Below are 16155 nucleotides of genomic sequence, written 5' to 3'. Positions count from 1 at the left end.
GAATTCGGTTACCCTCTTCTAATCTCTTTAGGTACCAGGCATGCGTGTAGACATATATGCAGCCAAAATATTCATATACATAAATAAATCTAAAAAGAATTTTTAGTAAAAAAATTATGTCTTTGAGACTTCATTTAAACAAGCTGAGGTTTTTTGTTTGTTCTTGTTTTTGTTCTTTCTAAATTGTCTAGAGAAGTTATTCCATAGATGCTGGGTGTTTTAATGCAGTTGCTTTTAGTTTCTCTGCCCCAAATTCTGCTGGCTCATTTGGCGAGTGTCTTGTGTTACTGACAGCTGTCTAACTTTTAGGCTTCTTAGCGTTCTCTGGCTCCTTGGTAAATGCTAAAAAGAATTGCGGATATTTGTGCTTTTTGTTTTGCTTGCTGGACATCTGTCAGTAACCTTTTTCACACTACACATGCACTCCACCTCAGTCCACAGCCTGTTTTATTTTCTCTTGGTTTTTGAGACAGTGTTTTATAGCCTCTAATTCTTTTTTGTTTTGTTTTGTTTTTTTGAGAGTGCTTGAAAATATAGATATGCACCACTATATTATATATAGCTCTTAGGTGGTAATAATCCATAACAGGGTCTCTCTATGTCTCATTAAGCTTAGTGATCCTCTTGCTACAGATTTCCCTGGCATATACCAGCATACTCAGATGTGTGTGGTTCTTTCCTTTATAAAAACAATGATTTGAAAAAATCTATTTATTTATGTATTTACGTCTGTGGGTGTTTTGTCTTCATGTACATCTGCGTACCAGAAGAGGGCAGAAGACTCCATGGGACTACAGATACAGATGGTTGTGAGCCTACCTGCGGGTGCTGGGAAGTGAACTCAGGACCTCTGGAAGAGCAGTCAGTGCTCTTAACTGCCAAGCTACCTCTCCAGGCCTGTGGTTATTTGTTACTGCATATATTAAGCTAAAGTTTTCTCTGATGGCTCATAATAGGCTATCAGTTGTACAGTAATTATTTTTGTACTTCTTCCCCTTCATTCTCTTTGAAATTTATGGTTAGTAAGCCCAAGCTCTATAACACACTGAATTGTTGATCCCACCTGTTGTTAAATAATAAAGATTCTTTTACCCCAAATTCAGTTTAATAAAACATCTCACTGCCAGGCGGTCATGGCATACATCTTTATTTGGGAGGCAGAGGCGGGCGGATCTCTGTGTGTTCGAGGCCAGCCTGGTTAACAAAACGAGTTCTAGGACAGCTAGAGCTACACAGAGAAAACCTGTCTCAAAAAAAAAAAACAAAACCAGATAGATAGATAGATAAGTAGAAATGCCTCACAAGGTGCTCTGTGTATTCTTTATAGTCATTACACTTATCTCTCTCATACCTAAAAAGGAAATTATTTAAATAGAGCTCTTCTGAGAACTTTGGGAAAGTATTATATTACAAAGAATAATTGGTAATGATGAATGTTTGTAATCTATTGAAGTTGGAGTCAAGAGAAACTTCCATATATTATCCTGTGAGTAAATGAGAGAGAAAAAATAATTGATTATTTTGACTTGATTTGACTTTAAGTAAGAAGTAAGACTTATTGATAAAAGATTTAGGTTAGGGTCAATGTATATGATAGAAACATTTTCTTCCGTTTTTCCTGGGAAGTATATGAGATGTTTGCAATGTAATTGTATGTATGCATGCCTGTGTGCATGTATGTGTGTGGGTGGATGTGGTGTGCAACATGGGTGTGCAGGTGCATGTACCTCTAAGTCCACTCAGGCCAAAGGAGGTCATTGAGTATCCTTCTCTGTCCCTCTGTCTCATCTCTTTGTGGCCCAGTCTCTCCTAAACCTGGATCTTGCATTTTGGGGTAGGCTGACAGTCAGCAATCCCCAGTGATCTTCCTATCCCTGTTTACCATGGCCCTGAGATCATGCACATACTGAAACCATGCCTAGATTGTTACATGGGCTCTCGAATGCAAACTTGGATCCTCATGATTGATTAGCACAGAACTCTTAACCACTGAGCCATCTCTCTTTGCCTCTATCTATCTATCTATCTCTATCTATCTAGCTAGCTAGCTGTTTTTATTGTTTTTACTGAGTTATACATTCTTCTCTGCTCCCCTCCCTTCCTCCCCTTTCCCTCTCTATCTTCTCCCATGACTCCAACTCTCCCAATTTACTCAGGAGATCTTGTCTTTTTCTCCTATGTACATCCATGTATGTCTCTCTTAGGTAGGGTTCTTTTTGTTGCCTAGATTCTGAGGTTGTGGGCTGTAGGCTGGTTTTTCTTTTTTTTTTTTATTTAATGTCTAAATCTAAAAGCCACGTATAAGTGAGTACATATTATATTTGTCTTTCTGTGTCTGAGTTACCTCACTGAATGTTCTTTTTTCTAGATCCATCCATTTGCCTGCAAATTTCAAGATGTCATTATTTTTTTTTACTGCTATGTAGTACTCCATTGTGTAAATGTATCGCATTTTCTTTATCCATTCTTCGGTTGAGGGGAATCGAGGTTGTTTCCAGGTTCTGGCTATTAAGAATAATGCTGCTATGTACATAGTTGAGCACATATCCTTGTGGTATGATTAAGCTTCCTTTGGGTATATATCCAAAAGTGATATTGCTGGGTCTTGAGGGAGATTGTTTCCTAATTTTCTGAGAAATTGCTGTACTGATTTCCAAAGCAGCTGTATAAGTTTGCATTCCCACCAGCAATGGAGGAGTTTACCCCTTACCCCACATCCTCTCCAGCATAGGCTGTCATCAATGTTTTTGATCTTGGCCATTCTGACTGGTGGAATCTCAAGAGTTATTTTGATTTGCATTTCTCTTTATTTCTTTCCTAAAGTGTCTTTCAGGCATTTGAGATTCATCTGTTGAGAGTTCTCTGTTTAGGTCTGTGTTCCATTATTTTTATTAGATTATTTGTTCTTTTGATGTCAGGTTTTTTGAGTTCTTTGTATATTTTGGAGATCAGTCCTTTGTCCAATGTGAGGTTGATGAATATCTTTTTCCATTCTGTAGGCTGTTGTTTTGTCATGTTGACCATGTCCTTTGCTTTACAGAAGCTTTTCAGTTTCAGGAGGTACCGTTTATTCATTGTTGCTCTCCCAAGGTCCCTAATGCTCCCAATTTACTCAGGAGATCTTGTCTTTTTCTGCTTCCCATGTAGATTAGATCTATGTAAGTCTCTCTTAGAGAGCTCATTGTTGTCTAGGTTCTCTGGGATTGTGATTTGTAGGCTGGTTTTCTTTATGGTTAAAAGCCATTTATGAGTGAGTACATATAATAATTGTCTTTCTGTGTCTGAGTTACTTTCTCTTCTATGAGGTTCAGTGTGTTTAATTATATGTTGAGGTCTTTGATCCATTTGGATTTGAGTTTTGTGCACGGCGATAGATATGGATATATTTGCATTATTCTACATGTTGATATTCAGTTATGCCAGCACCATTTGTTCAATTTGCTTTTTTTTCCATTTTATATTTTTAGCTTCTTTGTGAAAAATCAGGTTTGTAGGTGTGTAAATTGATATCCGGGTCTTCGATTCAGTTCCATTGGTCCTCCTGGAACTGAAATGCCAGAACCAGGTTTTTTCTAGTACTGTAGCTCTGAGTAGAGTTTGAAGTTAAGAATTGTGATGATTCCGGAAGTTCCTTTATTGTAGAGGATTTGTTGTTGTTGTTGTTTTTGTTTCATATGTTCTTTTGAAGTTTGTAAAGAATTTTACTGGGATTTTGATGGAATTTGCATTGAATCTATAGATTGCTTTGGGTAAGATTGCCATTTTTACTATGTTACTTCTACCTTCCAAAAAGCATGGGACATCTTTCCATTTTCTGATTTCTTCAAAGATTTAAAGCTTTTGTGATACAGGTTTTTCATTTGTTTGATTAGAGTTACTCCAGGATATTTTATGTTACTTGTGGCTATTGTGAAGGGTGATGTTTCTCTGGGCTGAGATAGAAATCAGAGAACCTGGCCTCTATTTATTATACCTCTAACATTACTCTATCTTTTCTGTTTCAATTTTATGAATTTTGTGTACATGTAACTGAGTGAATGTCTAAGTGAGAGCCAGTTCTCTGCTGCCTCCTTGTGGGATCAGGGGAAATCAAACACATGTCAGGCCTGCATCTAAGGGCCTCCTGCTGCACTCTCACAGGCCTTCTGTTTGTCTTTTTTAAACAGGGTCTCACTTGGTTCAGGCTGGCTTTGAATTCTGTATGTATTTGAATCTGACCTTTGACTCCCAATCCTTCTGCCTCCACCTCCCAGAGGCTGGGATAGCAGGCATGTGCCACCATGCCTGGCCTAGTTACCTTGTCTTTACAAATCATTTTCTTGGGACCTGCCTTTAATAAGAGTCATTTTTTTTTTAGAACCGTCAGGATAACTCAGCAGGTAGAGGCTCTTGAAGTGCAAATCTGACAACCTGAATTTGATCCCTAGAACTCATACATAGGTGAAGAAGAAAACCACTTCCACTAAGTTGCACTGTGGTACTCAGAAATGTGTGTGCATGAGGGTATATACACATAAGTGCAATACTGATTTAAATAAATACTTTTTTCTTGAATTTTAATACATGACTCTCTTTGGTATTATATTTATTTACCTAGATATAAAATATTTCTTTTTTATTATTTTTATTTTCAAGGCAAGGTTTTTCACTATGTAGTCCTGGCTGTCCTGGAACTCGCTCTGCAGATCAGACTGACCTCAAACTCACAGACATCTGCCGACCTCCACTTCCCGTGTGCTGGGATTAAAGGCATGTGCCACCACTGCCCAGCATAAAATGCTTCTTTTGAAGTTAGGGTTTTAGTAGATTTGTTACTTTAGTGCTGTTTTCAGGTTAACTAGTTTGTTAATATATTTCAAGTATAAGTAGACATTTGAAAATGTTCTCATAATTGTAGCCAACTATACTGACTCACTTCTGTAATTGGGAAACAGAGGCAGGAAGATTGCCATGACTATGGTCATCCTGGGCCAAAACAAATTTTGTTTGTTGAAACCATTAACTCAACAAACAAACAAAAAACAAATAAACACACACAAAACCCTAAACTAATGAATAAATTTTCATTATAATTATCTTTTTAAATGTTTGTTGTAGCGGGGCGGTGCTGCAACATGCACTCAGGCCAGCCTGGTCTGTAGAGTGAGTTCCATGACAGCCAGGGCTGTACTGAAGAACAGACAAACAGACAAAAATAGTCACTGTATCATGCAAAATATGTTAGAATAGGACTTGCATTGTTGTCTCATTCAATCCTAAAGCTGATCTTAGTGGTAAGTAGTAATACTGTTCCCTTTCAGCAGCTAAGGTCATAAAATTAGTAATGTATAGGTTTAGATTTAAGCCTTGGTCTGATAAATTCTTCTAAATTTTGATCTTTATCAAAAAGATGGTCTCAGAGTTCAGCTTGAAATCAAAGTGTCCTCTTTAAAAATATGAGAAAAAAATAAAAGAAATCTAGAAAAAATGCTAGGGGTAGTCTGTACTCTTATCTTTTTTGAGCTGTAGAAATCTGGGTGCTGTGACAGGAAAGGGGTTTGGAGCCTCGTGGCTGGTGGACTGAGAAGTGAGTGAGGCTCACAGTGTGGTCGGAGCCAGCACTGATCTGCTTATTTTGAAAGAACTTTGATGTGAGGTGGAAAACTTAGTGATGCGTAATAAGAGTTTATTCCAGTTCCAGAATCAGATTCAGTTCTAAAAATTTATTGAGTGGAACTAATTAGAGGTACAAAAATTTGTTAACAGAGATACTCATTGCAGCATTACTTATAGTAGTAAGAACTTAGAAACAGGCCAGGCGGTGGTGGAGCACGCCTTTAATCTGAGCACTTGTGAGGCAGAGGCAGGTGGATCTCTGTGTGTTCAAGACCAGCCTGGTCTACAAAGTGAGTTCCAGGACAGCCAGAGCTACACAGAGAAATCTTGTCTCAAGCAACAGCAATAACAAAACCCCAAATAAACAAAAAGAATCTAGAAACATGTACAATTGCATTAGAAAAGCATATGTCAGTCGGGTGGGGGTGGTGCACGCCTTTAATCCCAGCACTCAGAGGCAGTCCCTGTGAGTTCGAGGTCAGCCTGATCTACAAAGTGAGGGCTGGAACAGGCTCCAAAGCTACACAGAGAAGCCCTGTCTCAAAAAAACCAAAAAGAGAAAAGCTTATGTTATATTGCAGTTGTTCATATAATGGAAAGCTCAGTAGCCATTATAATTTATGGTCTTCTAAATGTTTTTAAAGTCGATTTGTTTTATTTTTATGAGTAAATATTTTGTCTGCTTGTGTGTATGTGTGCCACATGCTTAGTACCTGTGGCAGTCAGAAGATAATATCAGATCCCTGGTGGAGTCACAGATGGCTGTGAGCCATCATGTGGGTGCTGGGAAATAAACCTGGGTCATCTGCAAGAGCAACAAGTGCTCTTAACTGCTAGGCCACCTCTCCAGCCACAATTTGATAGTTTTTTAATATTTATTTTTTGCTTTTTAATTATGTGTATGGGGGTAGAAGTATACTGCCTATAGAGACCAAAGGTGTTAATGCCCTGGAACTAAAATATATAGGCAGCTGTGAGCTGCCCAACCTGGATGCTCAAAAGCAAACTCAGGTCCTCTGCAAGAGTAACACATTTTCTTTACCACTGAACTATCTCTCCAGCCCCCATAATTTATATTCTTAAAATATCTATGGCTATTGGGAATGTAAATTTGTATAGATAGTGTGGAACTTGACCCAGCTGTACCACTTTGGTTTATGTCTGAAGAACACTACCTCAGCTACCACAGGGCTACCTCAATATCCGTTTTTATTACTTCATTGTTTACAGTACTCAGGAAATGGAATCAACTGTAATGGAATCAACAGGACTGCGACCAGGTGTGGTGGCACACTGAAATAGAGGCAGGAAGGTTAAGAATTGAAGGTCTAAAACAACAAAAACAAACTGAAAACCCAGAAAAATAAAGTCATGACATTTTCAGAAAAATATCTGAAGTTGGAAGTCGTTATGTTAAGCAAAACAAGCCAAACTCAGATCAACACCAGTGTTTTCTTGGTGTGTGGAACCTCACTTAAATTGTGTATAACCAGGGAGGGATCTTGTGAGCAGAAATTCTTGAAGGGAGGGGGAAAGAGGTGAATGGAGTAGGTGCGGTGAGAAAGCAACAGGAGGTATCTGCTGAGCAACAGGAGAGTGGGCTGTGGGGCTGTGGGGCGGGAGGCAGACCTGGGGAGAGCGATGAATCAGCACCAGATATGATACATACATGAAAGCACCATAATGGAACCCATGATTTTATATGCTAACTGAAAAATTAACTCTGAAAACCTACACATGCACACACAAAAAAACTTGAGATTTTAAGTATGATAGTGCACAGGTGTAATCCCATCCCTTGAGAGGCAGAGGCAGGAGAACATAAGTTCAAGACCAGCTTGGCTCTAAAAGAGTGAGACCCTGGCTCAAAATCATGAGTAAGTGAAGGAATGAGGGAATGCTGGTGAGGTGGTGGAGCAGCAGCCTGCTGACAAGTGGAGGCCCGAGTTTGTTTTCTGGATCCCACACCAGGGAAGAGAGGATGTCCTCTGGCTGTCAAATGTGCTCATGAGCACACACTAAATAAAGAAACAAACTATGGTTTGCTTTCCTCATTGGCTCTGTCAATAATCCTATAGAATTGAGCTATTTGGTCATACTACTTAATATAAGGCATTCTGGACAGGATGCTTTTAAAGGAATATATTTACATGTCTAAAGGACAGGAGCTACAGTGATGCTAGAGGCAGTTTTTGTATTGTCTTTCAATCCTCCTTTCCTTATAAAAAAAATTATGTTAAGTCTGTTTGTGCCTCTGGCCTGGCATGATAGCACATGCCTGTAATCTCTGTACTCAGGAGGACTGGTCCACATGGCAAAACTTCGCCTCAGGATATGAAGTACTAAGTAACAAGGCTAACAAGGCATTCTTACTCGATGCATTGCTATAGATGAGATGTTGCTTTAATACGAGGTGTTAATAAACAAGTTCATAAATTAATTCTTTAGGGTCAAAACCAACTTGGAAAATATAACCACATTGTTTACAATAAATATGGAAGTTATTCTAATATGTAAATGATAATTAGCTTATGAAAAATACATGTCAGACTACCAAGAATCATAGCACTAAGTCTTACCTTTTACATATAAAATTTTTAAAACAAAATAGTGGCTCGGAGGGTAGGTAGTTCAATGGGAAAGATTGCTTGCTTCTCATGCACGGCGATCTGAGCTCAGATCCCAAGCTCCCATGCAAAGAGCCAAGTATGGCAGCGTGTGTGCCTATAACCCAAGCACTAATGGGTGGCAGACAGAGGCAGGAGGATCGCTAGGGCCTGCTGGCCATCAACTAGCTCTATGTTTAATGAGAGACCCTGTCTCAAAGAAAAAGGCAGAGAGATGTAATTCTTCTGCAGTCCATAAGTTTGGATGATAGAATTCTATGTAACTTATTTTACAAGTTACATTTCAAGATGTTTTTGTTTTTTGAGATAGTGTGTTGCCATGAAGAATAGGCTGGCCTTGAACTCACAATCCACCTGTATCAACCTACTGAGCACTAAAATTATAGGCATGTACCATATATATATATATATATGTATATATATCACCAAAAATAATCAGCTAAGTTATATTTTCTGGATTTTTGTTTTGTTTTTTTGAAATGATCTCATGTAGCTGAGGATAGCCTTAAAGTTGCTATATAGCCAGGAATGACTTTGAACTTCTGATCCTCCTGCCTTTGCTTCTTGTGTGCTGGGGTTATAGACATGCACCACCACACTCACTTTATGTGGTAGAATTGAAACCAAAGCTTTTACATATACTAAGCAAGACCACCTCTGGGGCCGATGTAGTATTGTTAATCTCTTCTTAAAAGCAGGCATGTCTTCCTAATCTAGAAAACAAGTTTATAGAACAATCAATTTAAGAAAACGAATTTCTCCTCATACACTGACATCAGTCTTCCTGATCAATTGCTCCAGCTGTTGAGATACTACTGTTGGGGTTTTAGCAAAGGTTTTGTTCCCATGACCCCATCCTCTAATTCTTTGAGAATATATTTGCTTGTGGTATAAGTGAGAGAATCAGTAATTTCCTCCTACAGGCAAGGTTGTTTAAGATTTCGACTTTAGACGCCAAGAAAAAGAGAAAAAGTAAAAAAATTTTAAAAAAAGATTTTGACTTTAAACCTCTCAGCTGGTATTTAAAGCATAGCCATGCTCTTCGGCCCCGTGTGTTGATTGTAATTGGTCCACTTTATCTGATTCAGGTGCACTGTGGCCAGGTATGAAACCTGAAAGTGGTTTAATTCAGACTCCATCTCCAAGTCAACACAGTGTTCTTACCTGCACTACAGGGTTAACCACAAGCCAGCCAAGCCCAGCTCACTATTCTTTTCCCATTCAAGGTAAATAGGCATGGTTGTGTGTGTGTTATTTCATTTTTATCATTGTTTTTTATTTTTAATATGCCTGTATATCCAAACAAACTGGATGATACAGGAGCACTGTCTTCTAAAGTAAAAGGAACGGCATGCGTTTGTGCATGCTTTTTGTGTTAGGCAAGCCTGAGCCAGAAGTGTGGTTTATCAGTAGCTTAGACTTTGAATGTGAGCTGCTTAATAGAAGTGAAGTCTTCTCTTTTGCATGCTGGTATCCAGAAAGCTCCTCTTGACTTTGTTCTAGTCTGGTCTCAGTGACATCTTCACATGTAAGTTGGCGACTCCTTGAGTCGGAATTTGGCTGACTTCTATGTGACTTGTCAGTGGCATGTGCCATGTGGACTGCTTTTCTGCTGGTGGCTTTGTGACACCCACCCCCTTACTCCTTCTTAGCAGGCTGAGGGTGCTAGTTGTGGTGGAGTGCTTCCCTGGCATGTGTGAGGCACTGAAGAAAAAAAGAAACGTTGATTTTCGTTTTTAATCAGAGTGAAACTTAAATCTTAAGCAACTTTGCTTTCCTGAGTTCTTTGAAAAAGTTAGAATTTTATAATCAAGATGAGTAGGCAAAAGGGCAGTGTGATGTTTAATTGCCTACTCTCTCGAATCCATTGACCTAGAGTGGAAAGCATTGTCCATGTATCTGACTTTTCATCTGTCTCCATGCTTCTATTTTGTTGTTTGCTTGTTTTATAGCTTTTTATATTTCATTCTTTATAAAATAGACTCTGTGTTGGGTGGTGCTTGCTGGCGCACGCCTTTAATCTCAGCACTTGGGAGACTAGGCAGGTGGATCTCTGAGTTCGAGGCCAGCCTTGTCTACAGAATGAGTTCCAGGACAGGCTCCAAAAAGCTACAGAAAAACTCTGTCTCAAGAAACAAAACAAAACAAAGAGAAAAAGAATAAAAAATAGACTCTACAGGGATGAGTGCAGACACCAAAAACCTGTAGATAGGAACCTTGCTGATAAAAGATTTGTAATTTTAATTGTTTTCTATTCATTGATTTGGTATTGTTTTATTCCATAGGAAGTGCTCTAGGCCACTTTATTCTTTGTTCTGGGTTGTTTTTTTTAAGATTTAATTTTTGTGTGTATTTATGCATGTGCATGAAGGTACCCTTATGGTGCTTACAGACACCAGAAGATAACCTGAAGCTGGAGTTACACGCGGTTGTGAGCTGCCCATCATGGGTGCTAGGAGCAGAACTCAGGTGCAATGGACAAGCAGTGAGTGCTCTTAGCCACTGAGCCATCACTTCTGCCCCTACGTTGTTCTTAAGACCTAGGTCTAAGTTACCTTTACCTCCAGTTTTCAAGAATCCCCACTCTTCCATTTCATCCTTTCTTTGTCCCTGCCTCCCTGTTTGCTTTCTTTTTAACAGGAGCCAACCAGGAGGAACAAAGCTTAAGGACATTACCAGGCTCACCTTGGACCGTGAGCCTGGTAAAAGAGCCTCCTAAGCCAGCCTTTTGTGGCCATCTGGGAGCAGCATACACCACCATTTCTGACTTTGATTTTCTCTTTAGTGTTTTCTAAGTTAATAGGCTTTTGGAATCAACAGTGAGGTAATCAGGTCCCTCTTAGGGTATGCATAGGTCATAAAGGAAGAGGAGGAGTAAGGGTTCTCTTCCTGCTGGGGTACAAATCTCCACTCTTCTGCAGTTGTGTCTTGAATTTAACGCTCACTTTTCTTCCCTTGGAAAATAAGTGGCATCAACTAGGGAGTTAAGCTGGAAGTCATTACTGTCATAGGTCATGAAAATATCTGTTGAATTTCATTGACTACTGCTCTAACCTGCCATGTGTTGATACATGTTTTCCCCTTTGGGTCTGCTAACTGGTTTCCAGCAGTTAGTAGTAACTGCTGGTGTTTAGTAGGCTAGGTTTTACTCATGTCGTCTTCACAGTCCTGTAAGTACTGGTAACCCTGCTTTTCAGATGGGAAATCTGAAGCACAGAGAATCTAAGTAACTATTTGTAATCACCAAGTAATCAATTAGGTCAGAATAGAGGTAGAACATTCTAATTCTAAAGTGTGGGTGTAATGTGTCTTTCAGGTTTGAAATCATGTTGTCAGTGTCAACTCTCCCATATTTGAGGAACTGCATTAACAAATATCTAAAACTTTATTTTTCCTCCATTTATTATTTGTTAACACATTGACATAAAGTAGAAATTTTAAGGCATCAAGTTTTTCATTTTTACTATTTAATCTGAAGAAAGAGTTTATAGGAAAACCTTTGGCTAAAATGATGTATAGGCATTATTTGTGGGTTGAAGTGTGTGGCATCTTCATAGTTAGCACCTCTCCCCTTTCTCTTTCCTCAGCACACACACATCTGATGTCTTTAGACTCTCATTTTATTGATAATACCCATTAGTTTTTGACCAGGAGTTTTCCTTTCTTTAGCAGACTTTTTTTAAAAAAAAGATTTATTGTTTACATACATAAATGTTTTGTCTACATGTCTGTGTGTGTATCAGTGCATGCCTAACACCAGCAAAGGTCAGAAGAGGGTATTGGGTCCCCTTGAGCTGGTGGTACAGATGGTTGTGAGTCATGATGTGGGTGTTGGGAACAGACCCTGATCCTCTGCAAGAATAGCAAGTGCTCTTAACTGCTGAGCCATCTTTCTTGTCCCTTTTTAAAACTTGTGTAGCTGTGTATGGGTATGTATGTGCATGTCAGGGCAGATGTCCATGGAGGCCAGGAGAGGGCATTGGATTCCCTGGAATTAGAGTTACAGGAGTTAGGAGCTTCCTAGCATAGGTACTGGGAACCTAACAGAGGTCTTCTGTGAGGGTGGTATGTGCTCCCAACTGCTGAGCCATTTCTTCATCCCCAGCAAACTTTATTTATTTTTTTTTTAGTATATGTTTAGATTTACAGAACAGTTGAGCAGAGTATGCACAGTCCTCATATATTTTGTACTGCAAGGTTGGAGAGAGGATATTACAGGCAGGGGTGGGTGACTCAGCAACAGCACAGGCTTCCTCAGGGAAAGGATCTGCATGTAGAGTCTTTAGGACAACAACCGAAACCTGTGGTCAGCTTGCAGCTGGGGTACTTAAGGTAGAAAAAAGTGCAAGGGGACTGAAAAGAATTTTCAGGATAATTAACATCTCCCATGGCTAGCTGTACTAGGGGCCAATAGGGTGGGGAAGGCAAGACTCTAGAAAAATAAGTTACTTAGCTCTGGGAACCAAGTGACTTTAATTCTTGGAATGATTATTGCTTAACTACTTAAAAAATGAGGAACTTTACAAAATGACATGTTCATAGCTAATATGTATATCCTCCAATTTCCCTACAGTTAGCATCTTGTGAGTATGCTACGTTTGTTATGATTAATACACCACTATTAGAAATTATTATCTGAATGGGATTCACCTCTGTATGCTATGAATGTTTTATTACCGTTGGTTAATAAAGAAGCTGCTTTGGCCTATGTCAGGGCAGAATATAGCCAGGCGGGAAATCTGAACAGAGAGAGAGGGAGGCCAGACACAGTCATGTAGCTGCCAAGAAGCAAGAGATAACAAATCATGAGCCTATGGTAAAATATAAAATAATAGAAATGGGTTAGTTTAAGATGTAAGAGTGAGTTAATATGAAGTCTAAGCTAATAGATCAGACAGTGTTGTAATTAATATAGTTTTTGTGTGATTATTTGGGTCTGGGCGATTGGGATACGAATGCACAGTCTCCATTTACAGTTATCAGTTAACTGATATTATCTTACTCAAATGTAAGATGTACCTTACATTTAATGGCCATGTCTCCTTTGTTCCTGTAGACTTTATGATCTCTCAGTCTTCTCTGGGTTTTGATGACCCAGGTGGCTGTGGGGATACCTCTCTATTAGAAGTTATTTGCGTTTTAGTAACAGTTTAACTGGAGTTACTGGTTTTTCAAAGGGTCACAGGTAAAATGCTGTCACATGTCAAATGTGCATTCTGTCCATATTCTTTATTATCCTTGATCACCTGGCTGAAGGAATGTACCACTGTAAAGTTACCTTTTAAATTGTTTTTGCTGTGTGTGTCTGTGTGTGTCTGTCTTTGAGACAGGGTCTTTCTGTATAGCCCTGGCTGACCTTGAATTCCTGACTTTCTCAAGTGCTGGGATTATAGATATGAGCCACTCTACCTGGGCTAGAAGTTATGTCCATGCTTAAAGGTTTACTGCCCCTCCTTTAAGGCCATTCATTTTTTCCCCATCACCTTTTATTTCTGGTGATCATTTCTTTCTGGTCTCATACACATTTCTTTTATTTTGAGTTTTAATTCAGCTTTATTTGTTATCCCATGTCGACATGGGGAACACATCTAGTTGACTCTGACACCTTTATCTGCCTGAGTCCTGATGAGCCATTTCTCCAAAGAGGCTTAGTTCCTCTTATAGAAAGAATGGTATTAGAAACCAAGATCTGGGGTTATCAGGGTGATGAGTTGGTAAAAAGGCTTGATTTCCCAGGACACACATGGTGGAAGAAGAGAGCTGAGTTGTCCTCTGACCTTCATATGAACATATACATAAATGAATAAATGAATGTAATTTGTTATTAATAGAATTTTTAAAAACAAAAGTATGTGGATGGAAACATACAAATAAATGAATAAATGATGTGATTTGTTTTTTGAGACAAAGTTTCTCTTGTAGTCATGGCTATCCTGGATCTCGCTCTGTAGACCAAGCTGCAGATCCACCTGCCTCTACCTCCCAAGTGCTGGGTGCATGCACCACCACTGCCCAAATATAGATGTAATTTTTAAAGACAGAAATGGAGCTCTCAGCATGGCTCAGTGGGTAAAATTATGTGTTATGGAAGCCATACACCCCGAGTTCAATCCCCAGAACCCACAGTGGAAAGAAAGAGCCAGATCCCTCCCATAAGTCGTCCTCTTACTCACACACCTCCATATTTGCACCATGACACACATGCACAAACACACACACATGAGCCTATGGGTCCATTCTCATTCAGACCACTACACATAACAATGCAATAAATTATTTATAATAATAAATAAATAATAGTAAAACTTTTTTTTTAAAGAAACCAAGATGTTAACACATTGCTACTGTAGTGTCAGGTGACAACTTTTTAGGTATTTTGTTAACAGAGCAAGAAATATGTGTGTGCTCTGACCTGTGGAAGTACACATATGTAAGTCTTTGAAAGATAAGCATGAATCCTTACTGATTTCTCTACCTCTAGTTTGTTATCACAAAAATCATTTCTGACTATTCATCGTTGATGTAAATCTGTACTTCAACATTTATTGTGTATGTTTGTGCATGCAAGCAGGTGTGAGCATGTGCCCCAGTGTATATTTGGAGGTCAGAGGACAACTTTGGGTATCAGTTCCCTTCTTCCATCCTGGGGGTTCTAGGTCCTTAGATTTGGTAGCAGGTCATCTCACCAGTCCTTGTTTAGGAGATGTTACTTTAATTTATTAACTAAACTTCTTGAGTGCAGGTTTCTTTTCTCTTGTTTGTTTTTTTTAATACATTGTTACAGCCCAAGCACATGAAATAGCTCTTACATTTAGTAAACAGTAAATGTTTGACGAATGAATAAATGCCCTACTTAGGCAGTCAATTTTAACCAAATATGCAGTTTCTGCTAGCTCCCAAAGGCTAGGAATTGGTTTGAGTTTTTATTAGGTGTTTTGTTAGGTACTGGGAGTTTATAACTCAAGAGTGTGTCACTAGACTGTCAGCCTCTAACAGATAAAAAGATTTTGTCTCTCGTGCCTAGTGTGAGCAAAACTAACTCTCACAGTTAATGGGTATCATCTTTTTTTGTTTCTTTCTTTCTTTGGTTTTTGTGACAGGATTTCTCTGTGTAGCCCAGGCTAGCCTCCGACTCAGAGATCCACCTGCCTCTGTCTCCTGAGTGCTGGGATTAAAGGTGTGCGCCACTACCGGCTGAGCCTCATCTTTTAGATGTTGGGTACTTGGCTAGATGCTGGAGATAATAAGATACATCTTCATGGAGCTTACAGTCTAATGGAGGGAATAAAAGACACAAACAGTAAGATTTCCTTATGTGCTCTGAAGGAAGAAAAGGTCCATTATCATGACTGAGTAAACACAAAGGAACTCATTTTAAAAGATGTGTTGAGGAGTCAGTCATTCTGTTGGGAGGGAGAGGACCAGGAGGTCCTGATGGAGAGGGTTTACCTTAATTGACCTTAGCCCTTCAAGAATTTGTCTTGTTTTGAGTACCATATATAGAGCTGTTGTGAGGTCAGGTGACATACTTTAAAATAGAAGAGTGAGTAAAAACCAGATCCTTTTTAAGATAGGGTCTTTCTGTATAGTTTAGGTTGACCGTGAACTTGCATCTAAAATTTTCCAGCCTGCTGGGATGCAGGGTAAAACTACAGAAGTGAACCACCATGCCTGACCTTGCACAAGCTTTTTTTTAAAATGAGAGAGAGGGAGAAAGAAGAATATGCATACGGAGGAAAGAGAACAATGTTCAGGAGTTGGTTTCTCCATACATTGTGGGTTCTGGGTACCAAATTGAGGTCACCAGGCTTATATAGATCACTAATCCTGCTCACACTTCTGTGTGCCATTAGCCCTTGAGGCAGTATCACTTCATTATGACCATGGTTTTCTCTTCATGCTGGCTGTGTTGAGCTGACCTAATAGAACTTGG

At 39.2% G+C, this 16155-nt stretch overlaps 1 protein-coding gene across 4 annotated transcripts in view; it reads left to right on the top strand.

The window, feature by feature from the left end:
* The window catches only part of Eya3 (EYA transcriptional coactivator and phosphatase 3), a 101235-nt gene that overhangs the window by 47505 nt on the left and 37575 nt on the right, over positions 1-16155 (top strand). For 3 of the 4 annotated variants that reach the window (XM_048434139.3, XM_048434140.3, XM_085686717.2), the window contains one exon: positions 9311-9448. The exons of the other annotated variant lie outside the window; for it this stretch is intronic. In XM_048434139.3, coding sequence (XP_048290096.2) covers positions 9311-9448 — 138 coding nt within the window. The remainder of the gene's footprint in view (positions 1-9310; positions 9449-16155) is intronic. 4 annotated transcript variants of the gene reach the window in all.

The sequence above is a fragment of the Myodes glareolus genome, chromosome 3, assembly GCF_982192425.1.
Source record: "Myodes glareolus chromosome 3, mMyoGla1.1, whole genome shotgun sequence".
In the NCBI taxonomy this organism is placed as follows: Eukaryota; Metazoa; Chordata; class Mammalia; order Rodentia; family Cricetidae; genus Myodes; species Myodes glareolus.
This window is presented reverse-complemented; position numbering and strand designations above follow the sequence as displayed.